At 33.8% G+C, this 19906-nt stretch overlaps 1 protein-coding gene across 1 annotated transcript in view; it reads left to right on the forward strand.

The window, feature by feature from the left end:
* Window positions 1-19906, forward strand: part of LOC119644810 — a 56929-nt gene that overhangs the window by 21317 nt on the left and 15706 nt on the right. The window contains 7 exon segments of the mRNA XM_038044552.1: window positions 15949-16009; window positions 16887-17072; window positions 17148-17662; window positions 17747-18198; window positions 18262-18563; window positions 18627-18816; window positions 18889-19854. Coding sequence (XP_037900480.1) covers window positions 15949-16009; window positions 16887-17072; window positions 17148-17662; window positions 17747-18198; window positions 18262-18563; window positions 18627-18816; window positions 18889-19854 — 2672 coding nt within the window.

Here is a 19906-nt window from a genome sequence, read left to right on the forward strand (position 1 = left end):
TACACTTTCAACATAAACCGAAATTGTTTCATACGTTTGCTTCGTGCATAATGTGAACTTTTAAAATTTAGTTTAAGAGAGAAAAAAAAAAAAAACAAAAACAAAAAAAAAGAATTCACCTTGACAACTTCTACATTGGTTGGGGTTTTATTGACTTGGTATCCATAAAAATCACGATTTGCTTCTTTGTTTGGCCTTTTGTTGTTGCCAATCCCATTACAAGCATTATTTCGTAGCAGGCTAAAAGAGACTGTGCTTTTTCATGTGATTTATTTTAGTTGCATCATTGACTGCTTGCTCATCATCCGGTCATGTCTGAGGGAGTAAAACAAAGGAAAAAGCAAAAGCAAAACAATTACCGCAACCAAACACTACAAAAATTGTCTCTCTTTCATTTTTCTAAACATTTAAGTGAACATCTTCAAAGTTATTGTTCAAGTTCAAGTTGAAGTTTCAATTCTTTTTGTCAGAGAGTTTTTCAAACTAACGACGACACTATATATTTATATTTATTTTTTTTTTAGTCACGTTTTTACTTTAGAAATAATACAAATTCAACACAAAAAAAAAAAAAAAATGAAAAATCATTCCATGTTTCCCCATCATTAGGATTACATTTCACGTGACAAATTCCATGAAGTAGAGTGAGAAAATAAATAAATAAAAAACACTGCTCCACTACTTCAAATACCAAATATACTAAAAGAGAAACTGAAAATCCCTATAATCGTGAAATCGGGAAATTGCATAAAAGTTTTGTACAGGTTGCCGCAAAGTATGCATTCATACTTGTTAACATTTAAAATTCTTGATAAAATGTATTTTGTATATCCTAAGCAATACGCAGAAAAACATGAATTCGATCGATTCAGGATCACTTTCTGAACAGACGCCCTAAGTTTCCCTTACCATCTTATGACAAAGGGTATATCAAGTTTGTGCAGATGTGTACCAGCCCGCACAAATAAACTTGGGATAGATTCACCTTTGATTATAATCTTGTCTGTTCTTCTGCCCGCCTGACGTTTGTCCATTAAATTTTATGTTCAATCTTCTAGTCACAATTCTTAAGATATTTTGATGAAATTTTGCTACACTAACATTTTTCGGCCCAAGTACGAACGCTATTAAAAATGCTTCGGTTTGATCGGCCTACTTTTCGACCATTTCTCTTACAACAGATTATTTTGAAAATTCGTTCCGAATGGTGTATGCAGTTTGATAGTGAGCCGTGGTGCGATTTCTAATGAAATAGATGGCCGCCGTTCCTCTTTCTATCTAGCTATCGATAATGCTATTTTGAAATCCTTTTTATGAATTTCTCAACTGTTTTACAATTGATTAAAGAGCATTTTATCTCTACGATATGTTTAAATTACGTAATCTTAACCTTCAATTCACCGAAACTGGTCGCGAAACTAAAGCGAAACACACAAAAATGTTGCGTTAAATAATTGATTGTCTTCGCTGCTTTGAGTTTGAGACCATGACCTCGCCATCATCGTTCATTTAGGAACATCTCGCTTATATTCAACAACATAACAGAATCATCAATAGTAAAGCATCTGCCAGCAGCACTGAAAATACATAATCGGATTAAATGATCAGCATACTTCATCAGTCGCTTTTTCCGCTATTTTCCGTTATTGTTAAAATACTCTTTAAATGCAAATTTTTTTAAATAGAGAAATTAATAAATATTAAAAAAAATAATAATAAAAAAATGGGTACAAAAGCAAAACAATGCTATCTTTCACAATATTATGATTAATATTCAATTAAAACAAATATTTATATTAAAAGTTACGGTCAAAATTTCAAAAAGATGTATGTAATAATAATTTTACATGAAAAACATTGTAATTAAAAAAAGTTTTTCATTCAATATCACTACCATAAAGAAAATGCTCATTCATTAAGCAGAGACGCTTCATTTATATATATATATATGTATATGTATATGTATATGTATATACTTATGAATGAATAGATTTTCATTATTATCATTATTATCATTATTATTATTAATTTGAAATTATTTCTTTAAGCGCAGTTACAATAGTTAATAACGCGTTTTCTAATATTGATTAGTATTTAATAACCTTCAGGTTAATTGCATTTTAATTATGGACTTATACGATGGATTCTTTGCATTATTGTTCGTATAACGATGCAACGACCGCCATTATGAATCCATGATGATGAATGAAAAGTACTAAGTTATTGTTTTCAATTTATTTGGTTTTAATCGCTTACAATAATGTTTTGTGTTGTTGGGTCTCTCCCCCATAATTTTTATAATTTATTTATTTATTTTTTTTTTTTTTTTTTTTTTTACTTTTGCTTGTGTATACGCAAGGGTACGTCCTTAATATCAAGATATGCATATCAAGCGCATATGCATGTATAATGGATAAAAAAAAAAGTGATAATACTTATATATATGTATATATATATATATATATTCATTTTATTATTTCATTGATGTAGAAAATAACGTTTCTGCTTATTCAAGTGTGAAATAAACTATAACGCATATATAGCGCGACCACATAATAGGGTGTTTTTTCTCTTTTTTAATACTTTTCTATACTATTATCGCACAATCAATTTAAATAAGTACGGAGATAGATATAGCGTAGGAGTACGTTAATCTATCCCAAATAAAGAGAAGAGAAAAGAAGAGAAGAGGTTTATTGAGTTAGTCAGTTAGTCCTGCCTGTTTGACCCATCTGCTGACAAGTGTTTCTATTTGATTATTGCTTAGAGTTTAAAACTTTCTCTTCTCTCTCAGCTTCTTATTCGCTCTAAATTGAACATAATTTAAGTAAATCTGTTCAATCAACTTTATAACATGTATTGCGGCTAATGCAAACATAGGGATCGACCATAATTTATCAACATCCTCAATGCAAAGGTTATAGTGGGGCGCAGCTGGCCCTTAAATACCCCACAGCACACTAGAGTTATTCATGTGACAGGCTGTGGTCGAAAAAGCGGTACTATTCAAATCATTTCCAATGGCGTGCGTTTTTGGGCCAAGACACGTCACTGTATTAAATTTCATCAATTTATGCCAAAGATTTGCGGCCTGTACGTTGAACACAAGAGAACAAGATTGTCAAAGTAATAGATAAACTTTGATCGAACCAGAAACACATTTTCAAATCAAAATATTTGAAATATTTCGATCTGTAGCGTAAAAACAGCATAACGGGAAGGATATCCAGACAAATACGGGTAAAAACAGTAAAAGATTAGTCTATGTTAAATGCTGCTGGGTGTTGCATACATCTGCAATAATCTTAACTTACCCTTCTATCACAAGCGCTGCAGTGTGTAATAAAGTCCCGCAAACTAATGCCGCAATTATTGAAAAGAAAAGCGTAACATTTAATCTGAATAACTATCCCAATGTTGAGCTATCTATTTTTGTAATCGATAAAAATATGATATCTAGATTATATATATCTAATATATATATATATGTCATATATATATTTACATATATGTAAACATAAACTAGATACATTATATATAAAACAACAAGTTCAATAAAATTCAGCTCCTTCATTTAAGCGATTCAATTCCTCCTGGGGAAGGATAGGCCAGGCGCACGTATTGCATAAATGATTTCAATAAACATACGGCATTGCATACGGCAAAAAGGCACACATGTGCGAATTATAACAAATTGCTTATCAGGATTTCCTATTGACTAATTTTGAGAAACACAAGTTTGCTTACAATTACTTAGTAATGGACCCAACTATCAGAAGGTAAGTTATATAGATTTTCGTTAAACGCTTGCAGAATTTTTCGAAAACTAAAAGACGTTGAATCGTAATTTTGTTTTTTGCTTGGCTGGATAATAAGGTAAAAAAAATGGCAACTCCAGCTGAACTGAAAATATATTTTGGGTTTTTTGCAGGAAAATCATGGATACGTACATATAAAAATTCTTAATATTTTAACAGTTAAGTTTGGATTTTTACTTTTCATTATGGCTTACGGTTAATGTTATGTAAAATTGTTTAATACTTCGCACATTATTCATACGAAAGCCATAAGAACTTGACGATGTTTTGTAAAAAAACATGACAAACATTTCAAACTGACACAAAAACAACAATATAATAATATATTGGTGGGAGTTTTCAAAAGTGTACTTATTGTCTTATAAAAAACAAAACACAAAACACGCAAAAATTTATTTTTATTCGGTAGAATTTTACTATAACATCGTTTGTTAAATGCAAAGATAATTTTTGGAAGAAAAAGCTTTCAGCGCTTGGTGAATAAAGGAAAATATTTAACATTTTTACGGTATATGTGGCGCATGTGTCATGCACATGGGTATACTTATGATGTATGTATATATACATACATATATATATATAATATATGTATGTATGTATGTAAATATATGTAAGTTGTATATAGATGCATACATATATTTTGGGGTTTTATTTTGGATGTACAGGCGGTGCACTGTCAACTACTGGCTCTACATTGGAGTACAACCCATTCCGTAACCGCTTTTGCATTACCTCGAGATGAGCCTTGCTTGAATGCCGCCTTCGTATGACTTAATACCATAGCATATCTTGTAAAAAACTGGCACATTTCTTCCATATCTCCTTCTCCATCGGCATAATCGCTAACAGGTTACATAGCGTGATTTCTACCTCCAAAGGTCTGTAAAGCATATTCCTGTAGGTTTACATTATTTTTCCCACCGCTGGTGCCATTCCATTAAAATACTCCGCTGTATAGCTGTTTTAGTTCCATTCTTCAGCTGTTCTCATTTCCTTTTTCGCATTGTGGATACTCGTACTGTGCTCCTAAGCAGCAGCTCGACGGGAAATATTCTTGCTAAAACTGCCGCCGCTATCGTTGAAACACTAAAAGTTGATTTCGTATTTTATTGCACTCAAAAATATCTCAAATTGGATCTGAACTCGATACTGTGCCTGTCAATCTTTACTTTTGGCAATTGGAATACCCCCCTATCCACGACCAGAGTGACTTCACTTTTCCCCAGTTTTGGTTTGGACTTATCTAGCTACCTACTTAAGCTACCGTTTGCTACGATCATTATTAGCAGAATCGCCGCTTGCTGTAGGGGCGATGTCATCCCTGTAATAATTTTGATAAATTTGGAAATTTTTTTCGAGGCCTTTCCCATTTTATCGATTGTCGATCCCAACGAGCCCGTAAAGGTTACTTCTCGCGCAAAACGAAGTTTTAATTCTTTTTTTAATGGCATAATAATTTTTCTCAGTACAATAACACTTTAACTGAAACACTGCTCATTTATGGGGGTAGACGATGGATGCATGCATTGTGTTCCTGCTTACATATAATGCCGAAGAACAATGCATTTCTCTGCAGTTCTCCTGCATGCTGCCATAGGATGTAATCTCTGCTCTCCCCCCTCTCTCGGCTTATATACGTTTTATTTAACCCGCAGCGCGGACAAAACGCTTAATAACTAAAAACATTGACCAAATATCGACGCATCTAATTTTGGTAAAATATTTTGCAATTTTCATATATATGTTAGCTTGAAAGTTATATCAAAGATTCACTTCACATCGAATATATGTTAACTGCGCTATTTATTGCGAAATTCGAAAGGTCTCGTCGTTTACAAGAATCCATATTTTTATATGGATAAAAAGATTTTAAAACATATGAACATATTTCGTTTGTAATGATGATCAAAGCAAAATATGAAAGTTAAACGGAATATCAAATCAAACGAATCACAAGTTGCATTTCATCCGGGGGGCGAAACATCTCGCAGAAACCATTTTGAAAATATGAATTTCCTTTGTATTGAGTATTGAACGCGTATTGACTTTCTTTTTAAATTTCCAAAAGTTGAAAGTACTTTTTTATCCTTTCATATTTCATTCAACGAATCCGTGGAGTGTTATTATCTTTTATCCAAAAAAAAATCTATGAATTTCAATTATCGTTCATAAGTACATTGAAATTTGAAAATGTATGAAAATCAATGTTAATGGCCGAAAAACGAATCCAAACGAGTCCAAAAATGTATTCGAAATGCAAAATACCTCCACTTCTTTAAATGTATTAATAAAAGCTAACAGGTCATTGTACAACAGATGTATATAGATTTTCACACAAGATTTGTAACATAAACCTGCAATAGTTGCAGCCAAACAAGTTATAAACCATTTTTTTTTTTTTTTTTTTTTTTTTTTTTTTTTTTTTTTTATTATATTTTTAAGTTGTCAATTGCATACACTTGAATGAAAGTGTTCGCAAAGAGATTTTTACTTTCTTATACGTCTTAAAACAAGTCGGCAGCATTAAGAAAACCGAGAAAAAGATACGAGATATAGTGGTGATATTGTTTCTTATATTTCTTTTTTCCTTTCTTTTTTTTTTTACGATAAACCAATTAATCCTGGGATAATGTTTCCAATCCTCGGTTATTAACAACAAATGGATTTATAATTTGAAACATGTACATTTATACATACCAAATATTATATATATACATATATATATATATATAATATATATTATTGTATATATTAGTTTGGGGAAAAAGAAATCCATTATTTTTTCGGTAGATGGCTGCACTGATAGATTTCTCGTAAAGTATCGATCAAACAATTTCAGATTTATGCTCGTTGGAAAGGTGACAAAAATGGAAGTGAACAAAGAGAAAATTCGGTACATTTTACAGTTTTTCTTTGACAAAGGCGAAAATGCAAGCCAGGCGGCTAAAATTATGAATGGTGTTTATGGTTCCGATACTGTAACAGCCAATTATGTGCAATTTTGGTTTCGTAGATTCCGTTCAGGAATTTTTGATGTTAAAGATGCACCTCGCACAGGTAGGCCGGTCGTTGAAAATGTCGATAAAATCGGAGAAATGATCGAAGTTGACCGGCATGTTAGCAGTCGTAACATCGCCCAGGAGCTAAAAATCGACCATAAAACAGTTTTAAACCATTTACACAAAGCTGGATTCAAAAAGAAGCTCGATGTTTGGATGCCACACCAATTAACAGAAAAAAACATGATGGATCGAATTTCCATCTGCGAAGCCTTGACCAAACGGAATGAGATAGACCCATTTCTTAAACGGATGGTGACTGGAGATGAGAAGTGGATCACATACGATATCCCTGTGCGAAAACGATCGTGGTCAAAGAGCGGTGAAGCACCTCAAACGGCCAGGAAGGTTTTGCTATGCATTTGGTGGGACTGGAACGGGATTATTTATTATGAGTTGATTCCATAAGGCCAAACGCTAAATTCTGATCTCTACTGTCAACAACTGGTTTGAAGATAGCGATTGACCAGAAACGGCCAGAATTGGCCAACATGAGAGGTGTCGCGTTCCACCAGGACAACGCTAGGCCACACACATCTACAGTGACTCGCCAGAAACTTCGGGAGTTTGGTTGGGAAGTTTTAATGCATCCGCCATACAGTCCGGACTTGGCACCGAGCGATTATCATCTTTTTCTTGCGTTGCAAAATTTCTTTAATGATAAAAAATTGGAATCTAGGGACGATTTTGAAAATCGACTACTAGAGTTTTTTCCAAATAGAGACCACGACTTCTATGAGAGAGGCATTTTGAAGTTACCTTTAAAATGGCAACCGTACAACAAAACGGTGCATATTTGACCCAAATCGGACAATCCGAAGCATAAAGTCCTGAAGTTCATATAAAAATAATGGATTTCTTTTTCCCCAAACTAATATATAGACGTAAAAAGTGTATTTCATAAATGTGAACCAAAAACCGCGGGACAAAAACGATTTTCAGCTTTGGTCCTCACAATACATAACTTGTAGCTATATTAAAACTAGCAAAAATCTCCATCCTATACCACTTCATTTAACTCAGTTAGTCCGATCCGAGCTTTCGGCCTTGCGTCAAAATGCGCCAAAACAAATTTCATTAAAGAAACATTTCCAAAATTGCGACTCATACATGGACGAAGACCAGATGGTTAGAAAAGCTTAGATCAATTCCGAAACTGATTCTGAATAGGTGGATTGATAATATAGAATAATTTCTATATCCATCATAGGATCCCTTTAATATCTTGTAAAATATTCTTGGTTTGTGTAAATAACGGACTTGATTTAGTTATATGCAATGGTTTGATCCGTTGTCGCTTGATATAATGATTGCGATCTTAATACTTGCAGTCGCATTCGAACGTTGGATTTTGTCACCATTTTTTTAATCCATTATCGTCTAGCCGTTCCCGCGATAACTTTCTTATATGGCAAAAAGGCTAGTTTTCAATAGTTCTTGATGAAAATTCGTTCATAATAATAATAAGCCAAAAAAAAAAAAAAAAAAAATTCACCCTACCTTACGAACTTGAACCACATAGGTTTATTGTTCGGATCCCAAGTCATATAAGAGTTTTATTTGAAAAGTAACCCTTTACAAGCCAAAACGGTCTAATTCTTAGTAATTGATCCTTAATAAATTAACCATAAGAAATTTGGATAACATAGGTATATTTTTCAGGCCGCACCTTAATTGGGGCTCTCATGAAAGCAAACCTTTCTAGGCTAACAAAGTTTATTTTGACAAAAGCAACTGGAAGGTGATAAAATCTTTGACAAATAAATCAAATTTGCTAAATTTAGATTAGGTTGACGTTCGTGCGGGCTTTCTTGAAAATTATGCATTTATATAAAAATAATGTTTAATTTTTGGTGTATTATTAAGAAACTGAATGCATGTGGTGTGCGGTATTTAATAATCAGTCAATTATTCTTTAATTGAATTGAAATTTTTCAGACAGCAAACAAAACACCCACGAACTACACACTTTTAAATAAACTTTCCATTCGAACAATACTTTCGGTGCGCTTTCATTGATTATTGTCTCCACTTTAAAGGCTTTTCGGCTTTTTATTAAAAATTCTCTGACATAATGAGAATAGGTGTGATCGATCTAGCAAAAAACAAAATACCCACAGTCGCTTCAAAAAAAAAAAAAAAACCAAAGTAACACAAAACTTAAATGTGCCTTGACTTGCGGCGGACATCCGCACTCACGCTATATATATCATCGCGGGAATACTGATGGAATAGTGGACAAATACTGGAAGAATCCTAAAGAAGGTAAATAATGAATGAACGATTGCTTGGCATACTCACTCGCAAATAATATAAACAACAGAAAAAAATGTGGTTATCGAACATTCACTGCCAGACAAGTATAACTGACCCACTTGTCTGTTCTTTTTTGTTTTTTTCACGATCGAAATTTGAAATGTCAAATTTATATAAATTACGTGGATTTCTTGCATGATTACTATATCAGACTTTCGCTTCATTCCACTCATTCAATTTTAGAATAAGCATTACACACCTTTCAAATTCCTATACAAAAGATTTTAAGCTTCTATTTACAAGCAGAGAAGGACAGAAAACAAGAGAGAGAGAGAGAGAGAGAGAGAGAGAGAGAGAGAGAGAGACAGACAGAGACAGAGAGATAGATAGAGAGAGTTGTAATAGAAACGGTACTAGGCGGGTGGGCTGTGTAGCTTTATACCTAAAAATTCTTTATACGTAAACGCATATACACAGTTATAAAAAATGTGTTTTGCTTATTTTATAATAAATTAAAGAAATGCATAAGTATTTCAGCTGAAAATAAGAAAATTAAATTTGTCCTCACGAGACAGATCTTCGATACATACCGTCTAAGGTAAATACGGATTTTACTTCTATATATAAGTCGACAGAATAAAATCTTTGTATACAAAATACTTATATAAATCTAATGTTAAAGGTCTACTAAAAGTCGTGAGTGCTTTTAAGATTGCTTTCGCGTGTCTGAGTCTGATACTCATTGCACACAAAAAGCAATCAAACATATTTGTACAAGTTTTGCTCTCAAATCGAATAAAAATCCCACACTAATCAGAGATATGTACACCTGCTAATGTGCATTTCTAGACTCATTTCTATTGGATGATAAGAAAAGAATCTTCCCAAAAAACAATAGCGGACTTTAAAGGATTTATGTCAAATTTGGGATCACATAGAGCTACCCAAATTCTAAATAAAGCGGCCCTCGCCCGAGAGGGGATGACAAAACCGATAAGATTTTCAAAAGATTAATTGGTATAAAAAGTGAATAACGGCAAAAAAAATTTCAAATCGTATCTAGATATATGTTAACCAATATATATTTTTTTGCATACTTGTAGCTATGAAATCATAATAAGAGTCATGTTAAGTTATTATTGTTTAAAGCAGTTCTATATAGATATACGTATATTGTGTGCATGCACATGTCTTAAGGTAATTTTGTTATTCTAATAGTCGCCATCAAACTACTTATATTAAAACGCATTTTCTTTGATGTACGATGTGATCGTACGATAAATTGATCACAAAATAAGTGGTGCAGTTATGCGAAACTCATTATATCTATATATATATATATATATATATATACGTAGATGAAACGGCGGTTATAGAATATGAATATGTCGAGGCAGTGAAGACAACGTAATATGACGATATTTAATGAATGGAAGCCTTACATCATGCCTAACATTTGTATGGTGACTACGTGTACATTTTCAAATTTGCTATGCTCGAACAACTGCTCATATACCAACGAATGCGAATATTTCGCCTCTAGCGCATACACACAAATGTGTAAATGACATAAACACGACAGTCCAAACATATAAATTTATATGTATTTGTTAAATATATTTACTACCATTTATTATACATATAGATACGAATATGTACACATACTTCCATACTCACAAATGTATGTCGCGGTATGTAGTTGCATCCATAAATGTTAAGAAGAAAACCCTCTTGCAAAAGTTTTCATGTTTGTTACTAAAATATCGAATGATTACATATGGATTGCATACGCTACTCATTATATGAGTATGCGTATGTATGTATGTATGTATAAGAAAACTATTTGCAATCAAATGACTTTGGCAACAAAATCAGCCAAACAAGCGACTAAAAATTGATATAAATTCGTTTAAACAAGAGAGAAAAGGCGCTTGCGACTACATAAGAGAGTGAATTCATTAAAAAAATGAATGTACAAAAAATGAATACAATTAATATCAAATTTTTACTACGATTTCATTTACACTTGCTTCTTTTAAAAAAGCTATTTAATATATATATATATATATACTAATCAATTGGAAAAGTTTCTCCTCTTTAGGGTGAAATTTTCAATTTTAGAAAAAAGCTTTATGTTCATTAAGCGCAACCTTATCCACATCTCATACATTTCAGCATTAAACTCTTCTATGAGTGTGTAATTATAATATTATATATGTGATTATTCTAGAAGCTTAAAATAGTCGTTTTTTTTTTTTTTTAAAGAATATCTATAAGCCGAATTTAAACTTAAAAAAAGTCGATGGATTTTGGACTTTGCTCATACATATAACGTTGATTGTCACGAATCAACTAATATTTTACTATATATATATGTATATGTATGTAGATATATATTGAATTTCAGACTAATAGATACTATTATAAACAAATAGACGAACATACGGACAGACATATTGATGGTTATTATTTGTCGCCTAAAAATCTCACACTGAGTCCGGTTTTGCGCAAACTATGAACGTAATAAGCATTTATCTGTTTATCAAACGTAGATAAACGTACAAATTCTTTTAAAACCAGTACTATCAACCTTGAACGGCATCTTTACAAACATTGCCATGATCATGTTAAGTTTATTAAATGTAATGCAGCGAAAACGCACTAAATTATCTGAACATCTCGACATCTGCACATTTGATCTCTCATTTTGATTTAGATGAACATGTGCTAGTACTTCCATCTGTTGTTTCATTGATTTTTGCTTCCGAAGTCGACCTTTCTCTAAAATTCTTAGCCCAACTTGGCCATCAATAAATCAATTAAATAAATTTGCTCACAAATAGAACAGAGTCGAATATCTATCTATTAGATTTTCCCACTCTTATATCGAATGTGACTCGACATCGTACATTTTACACTCACTCCTGTGTCAAGCTACACTGCATAGTAATGTCCAAAACAAGGTGAATTTTCAAATTTCATAGACTTTATAAATGCGATTTTCGAATCTTTTTGTCTTTTTTGCTGTTATATTGGTACACATGTCCGCAACATATGTTGACATTGGCAGCAATTTTGCATTTTTAGTAGGAGTTAGACGTAAATGATTCAAAGAATATGCGTTAAGTTTTATGTGAAATATAAAATCAAGTGCTAAGTGGCAAAAGCTTTTCAGAGAAGGTCGAGAAATCCCTAACACGTTAACAACCGATGAAAATGTTGAAAGAGTCAAGAAAATTATCATGGAGAATCATCGAATCACTCATGGCTCATGCCATGAAATATGTCCGGACATTTTGGGCATAAAAAGTGTGACGACAAAGTTTGTTCGGAAATAGCTAAATTTTGATTAAAAGAACAGTAGCATTTTTTTTCCACAAACAAAACAGTAATCATGCCTCAGCCACCATATTCACCGCACTTGATCATTCACAGCTTTTTCCTTTTTCCCAAAGCTGAAAACACTCACGATAGGATGATGTTTTTCCACCATTAAGAAGATAAAGAGCTCATCACTGCAGGAACTCAAGGCCTCTAGCTCTGATGCACGTGTATTATGTCTGCGGGTGGGGAATAAATAAACACTTTTCGAGTAAGATAAAAGGACACTTCTTTTTTTTCGAAGACAGGCATACGACTTTTCATTAACACCAGTTCTTATGGTTTTTTTTCCCAACTTGTCAAGGAGGTGATGAAATAAAAAAAAAAAAATAAAACAGAACAAAATTACGAGATATTTGCAAAAGGATAAACGATCTGTTTACGGTTCAGAAATTCGATTCAATTAACGAAAATACTTTAAACGAAAATCTGCCTCCAAGTGTCGTTTCTCTGAAAATTTCTTGCAAGCAACTATTCGCACACACATACATACGCGCACATCCTGCTGTAAACATATGAACTCAGCTCTGCCACTAGCAAATCGTAATGATTGTTTTGTTTTCACTGCAGCTGCGAAAGATAAATACATATATTTAAAAAGAAACAAAAAAATAAATAAATAAATAACCAAATATAAATGAGTTTTGGCCTTAACCAATTATTATTTCTTCTATATTCGAATTGAATACATATTGAAGCAAAAACTATGTGCGACATGAGTGGCATTTTTTATTACTGCCATTCGTTTACTTGCATTGAAACGAGAGATCTTCAATTAACGCCTATGATGATATATTTTGAAAATTTCATCGTTGGTCGATAAGTAACGTATTCATGGTTGATTGCAAAAAATGGTGAACATCTCTCTCTTATATTACTTCAAAAGAAAAAAAAAAAAAAAAAAAAAATTGAGATACAAATGTGCCGAAATCTCACAAATTTTACATGCTTGGCATGATTTAGCTAATTTTGAATTTTACAAACTTCTACGATCTTCAAAAGGAAAGTTATCGATTTTTCGTTAACTAAAGAGAGACCAATCAACGGGAACCGGATTTAATATAACGAAAGACCGGCAGAAACGTTAAAGAAAGTTTTGAGATCGTAATCGTGATCTCACAACAAATGCGCACCAGCTAGAAAGAGAACGGACTAATAGGCGGATTAAACAAAATGATATAATTTTGATTTGTTTTTGTTTGTTTTGCTTTCAAATCATTTGAAAAGATTTCTGCTAGTTTGAAAATATAAATTTATGAAACGGTTATTCAATATATTGTTACGCCCTACACCGTCTGTGCTGCAAGGGTGATTTGTGCGGATGTATCCAACGCCCAGAATAGATTCAGATAGATACCCCCTTTAGAATTCCGTTTTAAAGGATATTTTGTTAAGAATTGTTAACATTCACCAAGTCGATAAGGCTAACACGATTCACTATAGTCTCATTAACGAATCGTCTCGGAATCGTTCACAAAAACGCTTGCTAAGTTAAGGATTTATATAGGACGGAGGAAATGCACAGTTTATAATTTACTAAATATCCATGTTTGTTGGAAACTTCAAGGCAGTTATCGGCCATTTGAGTGTGTAGACAAGAATTTTTTTAACAAATGCATTAACTGCACAAAAGTAAATAAACGATTTAGAATGTCTCTTAATACTAAGCATTTGACGTTGAATAGAACTTGTCTGATGTATTTAAATAAGTTAAGTTTGATTAAGAAAAATATTAGAAGCTAGATGGCTAACTACAATTTATTATGTAAACAATGTTAACACCCAAATGGTGTTGAAGAACGTTAATGAAGCTTACAATAGCTTCAAGGTATGTCACCTAAATAGTCGAAGCTTTAACAAGCCAAAAATTGATTACATGAATTAAATGCCAACCATCGCTTTGATTGATGTCGCTTGTATAGGTAAAACATACTTTAATTCAAAAGTCGACAATCAGTGTAACAAGATTACAAAATATAATTTAAAAAGGAAAATGACAAAGCTACTGAGAGGTGAGAGGTGGGAGATGAAAGAATTTCAATGTACGTCAAACAAGATTAAGGACCTGGCTATCGTTAAGCTCTGATAATAACAGCATCGCGGAATGTCTCCGAGTCGAGATTTCTGATCATAATGAGATACGTTTAGTTGTATGCGCTTATAATCCAAGCAGTGTTAATAGTATGAACGCTTCTTTTCGTTTGTTGGACGAATTATCGATCTCATATGTAAATACAATGCTATATAGCGACATGCATTTGAATAATTTATGTGTTTGCTAAACGTTTGCTTCTTGCAATATCTTTCTGTGGATTAATTTTACCTTTTAGATCTCCTATATGAATCTGGTTATTTAGTTGTGCTACATAATGATGAATTCATTCTTATTTGCCAATCTAGGGCTTTACTAAATCCTAATCAATCAAACTATAAACCCAGGCACAGCCGGACCGGACAATGCCCTGGTATTTTTGGAAGGCGAGAGCATTTTAAGAATCTTTATTATGATTGATTTCTGCAAGGCATTTGATAGAGTAAATCGTAGCTTATTACTGGAAAAGTGAATTTTATTTTAGTTTCAGACCAACAATGGAGGCTCACCAAGTCTTAGTTACATAATCGTTGCTAATGTGTGAGAAAGTGCAGACCAATTTATCGCTTACACGAAGAAATGGTTCCAATGTACTGCAAGACTTTGCGTTGTTCATTTGTATCTAGATAATGCGCAGATCTAATGCCCTCATCTCCGTGGACTTATGGATGACTTGCTTCAACGATTGCGACTAATTTGTGTGGGACAAACAATCTAAAGTTAAATTTATTAAAAAACAAAAGCCGCATTAATAAAACTTTACAAGTTCTATACCGACTCCCAGGCATTTGCTTTACTGGCAGCGAGCGGATTGAAATTGTCAATGTTGTCACAAACATTGGATGTAGAGTTAACTTAATGAAAATATGCAATATTTTAAGCAAACTGTATGTATGTGCATGCTCTTAACTAACTTATTGTCGCACAGATTCTTACCTTAACTCCACAGGTCAAGCTTGCAATTTCATGTTACGTCCAGCAAACACACTTCTTGCTTGGCTTATTTTTTCTGTTTTGTTTTTTTTATTTTATTTTTATTTTAATGTCCACTAAAGACTAAACTCATATCGAGTAAAAATATTATTTTAGTTCCAAGTCATTTGAATGAAGTTTCCATAAACAATTTAATCTCGTTCGTACATAACCACTAAGTATATGTATATTTTTAAATTTTGAAGTCTGATCACTCCGGTGTCGCCAATAGCCGGTAAAGAATGCGCAATCGATTGCACCATTGAAGTGTTAGCACTATAATGTGCCATAAAGAAGATGAATGCGCTTGTTGCGTTTATAGAATATTGCCGGGTAATAATAAATTTTATTTAATTTCTTGTCTTTACAGCTGCCGAAGGGGACGCTATGGTCAGCATTCGTTCTACTGTGGACTTTGCTTTTCATTAATGGTGAGTTTCGTAGCAATAATTCAGAAAGAGCAAGTGTTTTAGCAAAGAGCCTTTTTAGAATAAGTGAAAACTTTTTAGGTGAAAAAGGTTGCCCATCAGGTAACCTGTGCCCACCATTTTGTCAAATATAATTCTGCATTCATTTTCGGAATAAACTACGAAAAAATATATTTAACTCCCAAGTAAAGCCGTACTTTTCATAAGAGGAGAGTCTCAATTTTGCAAAATTTAGTTTCTTTTTAACGATTTTATTAATCCCCATCTATTCTCGTAATAAAGTACTAAAAATGAAATTTTGTTCCCAAACATAGACTTGCATGAGAAATCTTATAAAAGGTCAAAAATTGAACAGTGCAGAACATATGTCAAATCCCTATTGTAGGACGTTTTTCATCATAAAATACTAGAGCTTAGGCTATCTTATAAGAGAGTTCATAAGACAGTGAGCGGAAAAAATTAACCGATCGGATGAAAATCGTAGGATAGTAGTAAGATAGTACTCACCCAATGATTTTTGTGGAGAAATTTTAGAGGTAACAAATTTTTTCCAAGTAATAACTTCTTCGGAATAAGGCGCTCTACCCAATTTTCAAAAAGATTCGTTCTTGGTTCATTATCTCGAAACATCTTAGAAATTGTGACCTGTAGGTTGAACACAAAATACTCGAGCAAATTTAAGCTAATTCAAACAGTGTGTCTAGATCGGCTACTAGAATAAGTTATGTCTCCTACTTTTCTTCTCTCCTCCTGTATGTTATATATACTTATAAAATCTTAACATATGGCTATTACAAGTTCATTGTTCACAAAAATAAGTTAAAAGAAATAATCGCAAGTTGAAGTGGAAAATAAATTTTCCTTTGTCGCTTACATTCAGGAGTCAATTCGGAGGGGAGAATTGTCTGCTATTACACCAACTGGAGTGTCTATCGTCCAGGTACAGCAAAATTCAATCCGCAAAACATAAATCCATATCTATGTACGCATTTAATTTACGCCTTCGGTGGATTTACAAAAGACAATCAAATGAAACCATTTGACAAATATCAGGACATAGAACAAGGTAATTGATGAAATGAGACAATCCTAGCTATTTGTGTGTCAATATCAATTTATGTATTGGAAATTTCTCAAAAAGGTGGTTATGCTAAATTTACTGGTCTCAAAACGTATAATAAACAATTGAAGACAATGATCGCTATTGGCGGATGGAATGAAGCGTCGTCACGTTTTTCACCCTTAGTGGCTAATCCTGAGCGTCGGCAAAAGTTCATTAAAAATATATTGAAATTTTTGAGACAAAATCACTTTGACGGAATTGACTTGGATTGGGAATATCCAGCACATCGAGAAGGCGGTAAGCCTGGCGATCGCGATAACTATGCCCAATTTGTACAAGAGCTTAGGGCAGAATTTGAACGTGAATCGGAGAAAACAGGACGTCAGCGTTTATTACTTACAATGGCTGTTCCGGCTGGCATTGAATACATTGAAAAAGGCTACGACATACCCAAATTAAATAAATATCTGGATTGGTTCAATGTACTTACTTATGATTTTCATTCATCTCATGAACCATCCGTTAATCATCACGCTCCATTATATCCCCTGGAGGAGGATTCAGAATACAATTATGATGCTGAATTGAACATAGTAAGTTTGTCAGTGATGTAAAAGTGACAAGTATAGTAAGCAAGAGGGAAATGAAATAAATCATAGACATTATGATCTTTTTAGGACTATTCTATAAAATATTATTTGAAAGCTGGCGCTGACCGCAACAAATTGGTTTTGGGTATACCCACGTACGGTCGTTCTTATACTTTGATTAATGAGGAAAGTACAGAAATCGGAGCACCGGCAGAGGGTCCTGGGGAGCAGGGAGATGCTACCAGAGAAAAAGGTTACCTAGCTTTTTATGAAATTTGTAATAATATTAAAGAGGACCCTGACTGGGAAGTTGTACAGCCAAATGCTAATGCAATGGGGCCATATGCCTATCGTCGAACCCAATGGGTAGGCTATGATGATGAAGCGATTGTGCGTAAAAAGGCTCAGTATGTGGTAGAACATGGGTTAGGTGGTATCATGTTTTGGTCCATTGATAATGACGATTTCCGTGGCACATGTACTGGTAAACCTTACCCTTTGATTGAAGCAGCCAAGGAGTCAATGTTTGATGCTATGGGGTAATGTAATTAGCTTTTGTTTTTCAAGTTGAAATTTTTATTTATTCATTTACTTATATGAAGTCTCGGCATTAATGAGGTGTCGAAATCTAGTGCACCTAGAAAATCGAATCGATCCAGGAATCATGAAAATTCAATTGCCACTCGCAACCGTATCAATGTAGGTGACAAATTAACGTACGAAGAGCGCAAAGAGAGTTCACGTCGCACTTCCAATCAAGAAACACGTAAGCGCGTTCAACACAGCACTACTAGGTCCCCTAGCAGTACAACGATTAGATTGACTGAAGCGGAAGGTTCCTCATTATATATCGGTGGCCGTACCACCACACCTCCACCGCCAACTACTCCGGATCCTGGAACTGGTAAGTATTGAATTGTGTTTAATACTTAAATCACACTCAAAGAGTGTGTTATGCTTTTCTTAGACTTTAAATGCGAAGATGAAGGCTTTTATCAGCATCCCAGAGATTGCAAAAAATACTACTGGTGCTTAGACAGTGGGCCCTCTGGATTAGGTATTGTTGCTCATCAGTTTACTTGCCCATCTGGATTATATTTTAATCCTGCTGCCGATTCATGTGATTTTGCTAGAAATGTTCCCTGTAAAACGAAGAAGTGAGTTAACAGTTTCATTCTTTTTTCAATTATTTTGAGGGACAATATTTTAAAAATGGATAAATACTTTAGATCTACTACTGCTGCTCCTGTAACAAAGTCGTACGCCAGCACTTCCATTGCGACCACCACCAAGCCAACGGCTTCTGTGAACCGTATTACAGCGGCTACAGCGCGTACAACGTTTTTCAGGACTACTTCTACTACCGCGCACACCACTACTACTACAACTGCTAAGCCGCCAGTGGACGACGAAGATTATATGGATGTAGAGGAACAGCATTCTGAAGAGGATCCTAAAGTAATTAAAGAATTAATCGAATTAATTCGCCGTGTTGGAGGCATTGAGGAGTTAGAGAAGCATTTATTGCGTAAAGATGATGGTACTATTTCCTTTAAACAACATAGTTCAAGCAGCTCAAACTATGCCGAATCCACTACGTCTTCAAGTATTAGCAAATCACTTTATGACAAAGTGCTAAGTAGACCAAATGCTTTAAATTCCTTTCGCAATCGTTTTATTCCTTCAAATTCTTATCGGAAAACTGAACAACTTGATAGGGAAAAGTCTGACGAAGAATCAGATATAGCTAATGAAAATGACACACACAACTCTAAGTCAACTTCAGAATACTCTAAATATTCCTCAGTGGTAAGAGGAAATAGCCGCCAAGGCCCACAAAACGAGGGCTTAGATAAATTACCCGAATTCTCGGGATTCCTTAAAGAAAGAAAGCAGTATGTAACGATCAATCGTAACCGTGGCAGCCAGAAAAAAGTCGAAAGAGTTGAATCTGATGAGGAAGAAATTGCTGCAACAATTAGAAGCGAACAAATTACAGATAAACCGTTCAGTGCGGCAACACCATCTTATACAAGCATCAGGCGCACTAGACCGTCTACAATTGCCTCTCTGATTGAAGAGGAAGACTTTAAAGACACAACCATAGCTAAGCCGCATGCTTCTCTAAGTAGGATGCACACTGCAGACGCAAGTAGTGAACAAGCCGATGTGAATGAAGATTTAGCATTGGTCAAGTAAGTTTAAGAATGAGCTCTGGGATTCCCGCATTGGACAAAGAAAGAATTC

This window comes from Glossina fuscipes, unplaced genomic scaffold, assembly GCF_014805625.2.
Source record: "Glossina fuscipes isolate IAEA_lab_2018 unplaced genomic scaffold, Yale_Gfus_2 0, whole genome shotgun sequence".
In the NCBI taxonomy this organism is placed as follows: Eukaryota; Metazoa; Arthropoda; class Insecta; order Diptera; family Glossinidae; genus Glossina; species Glossina fuscipes.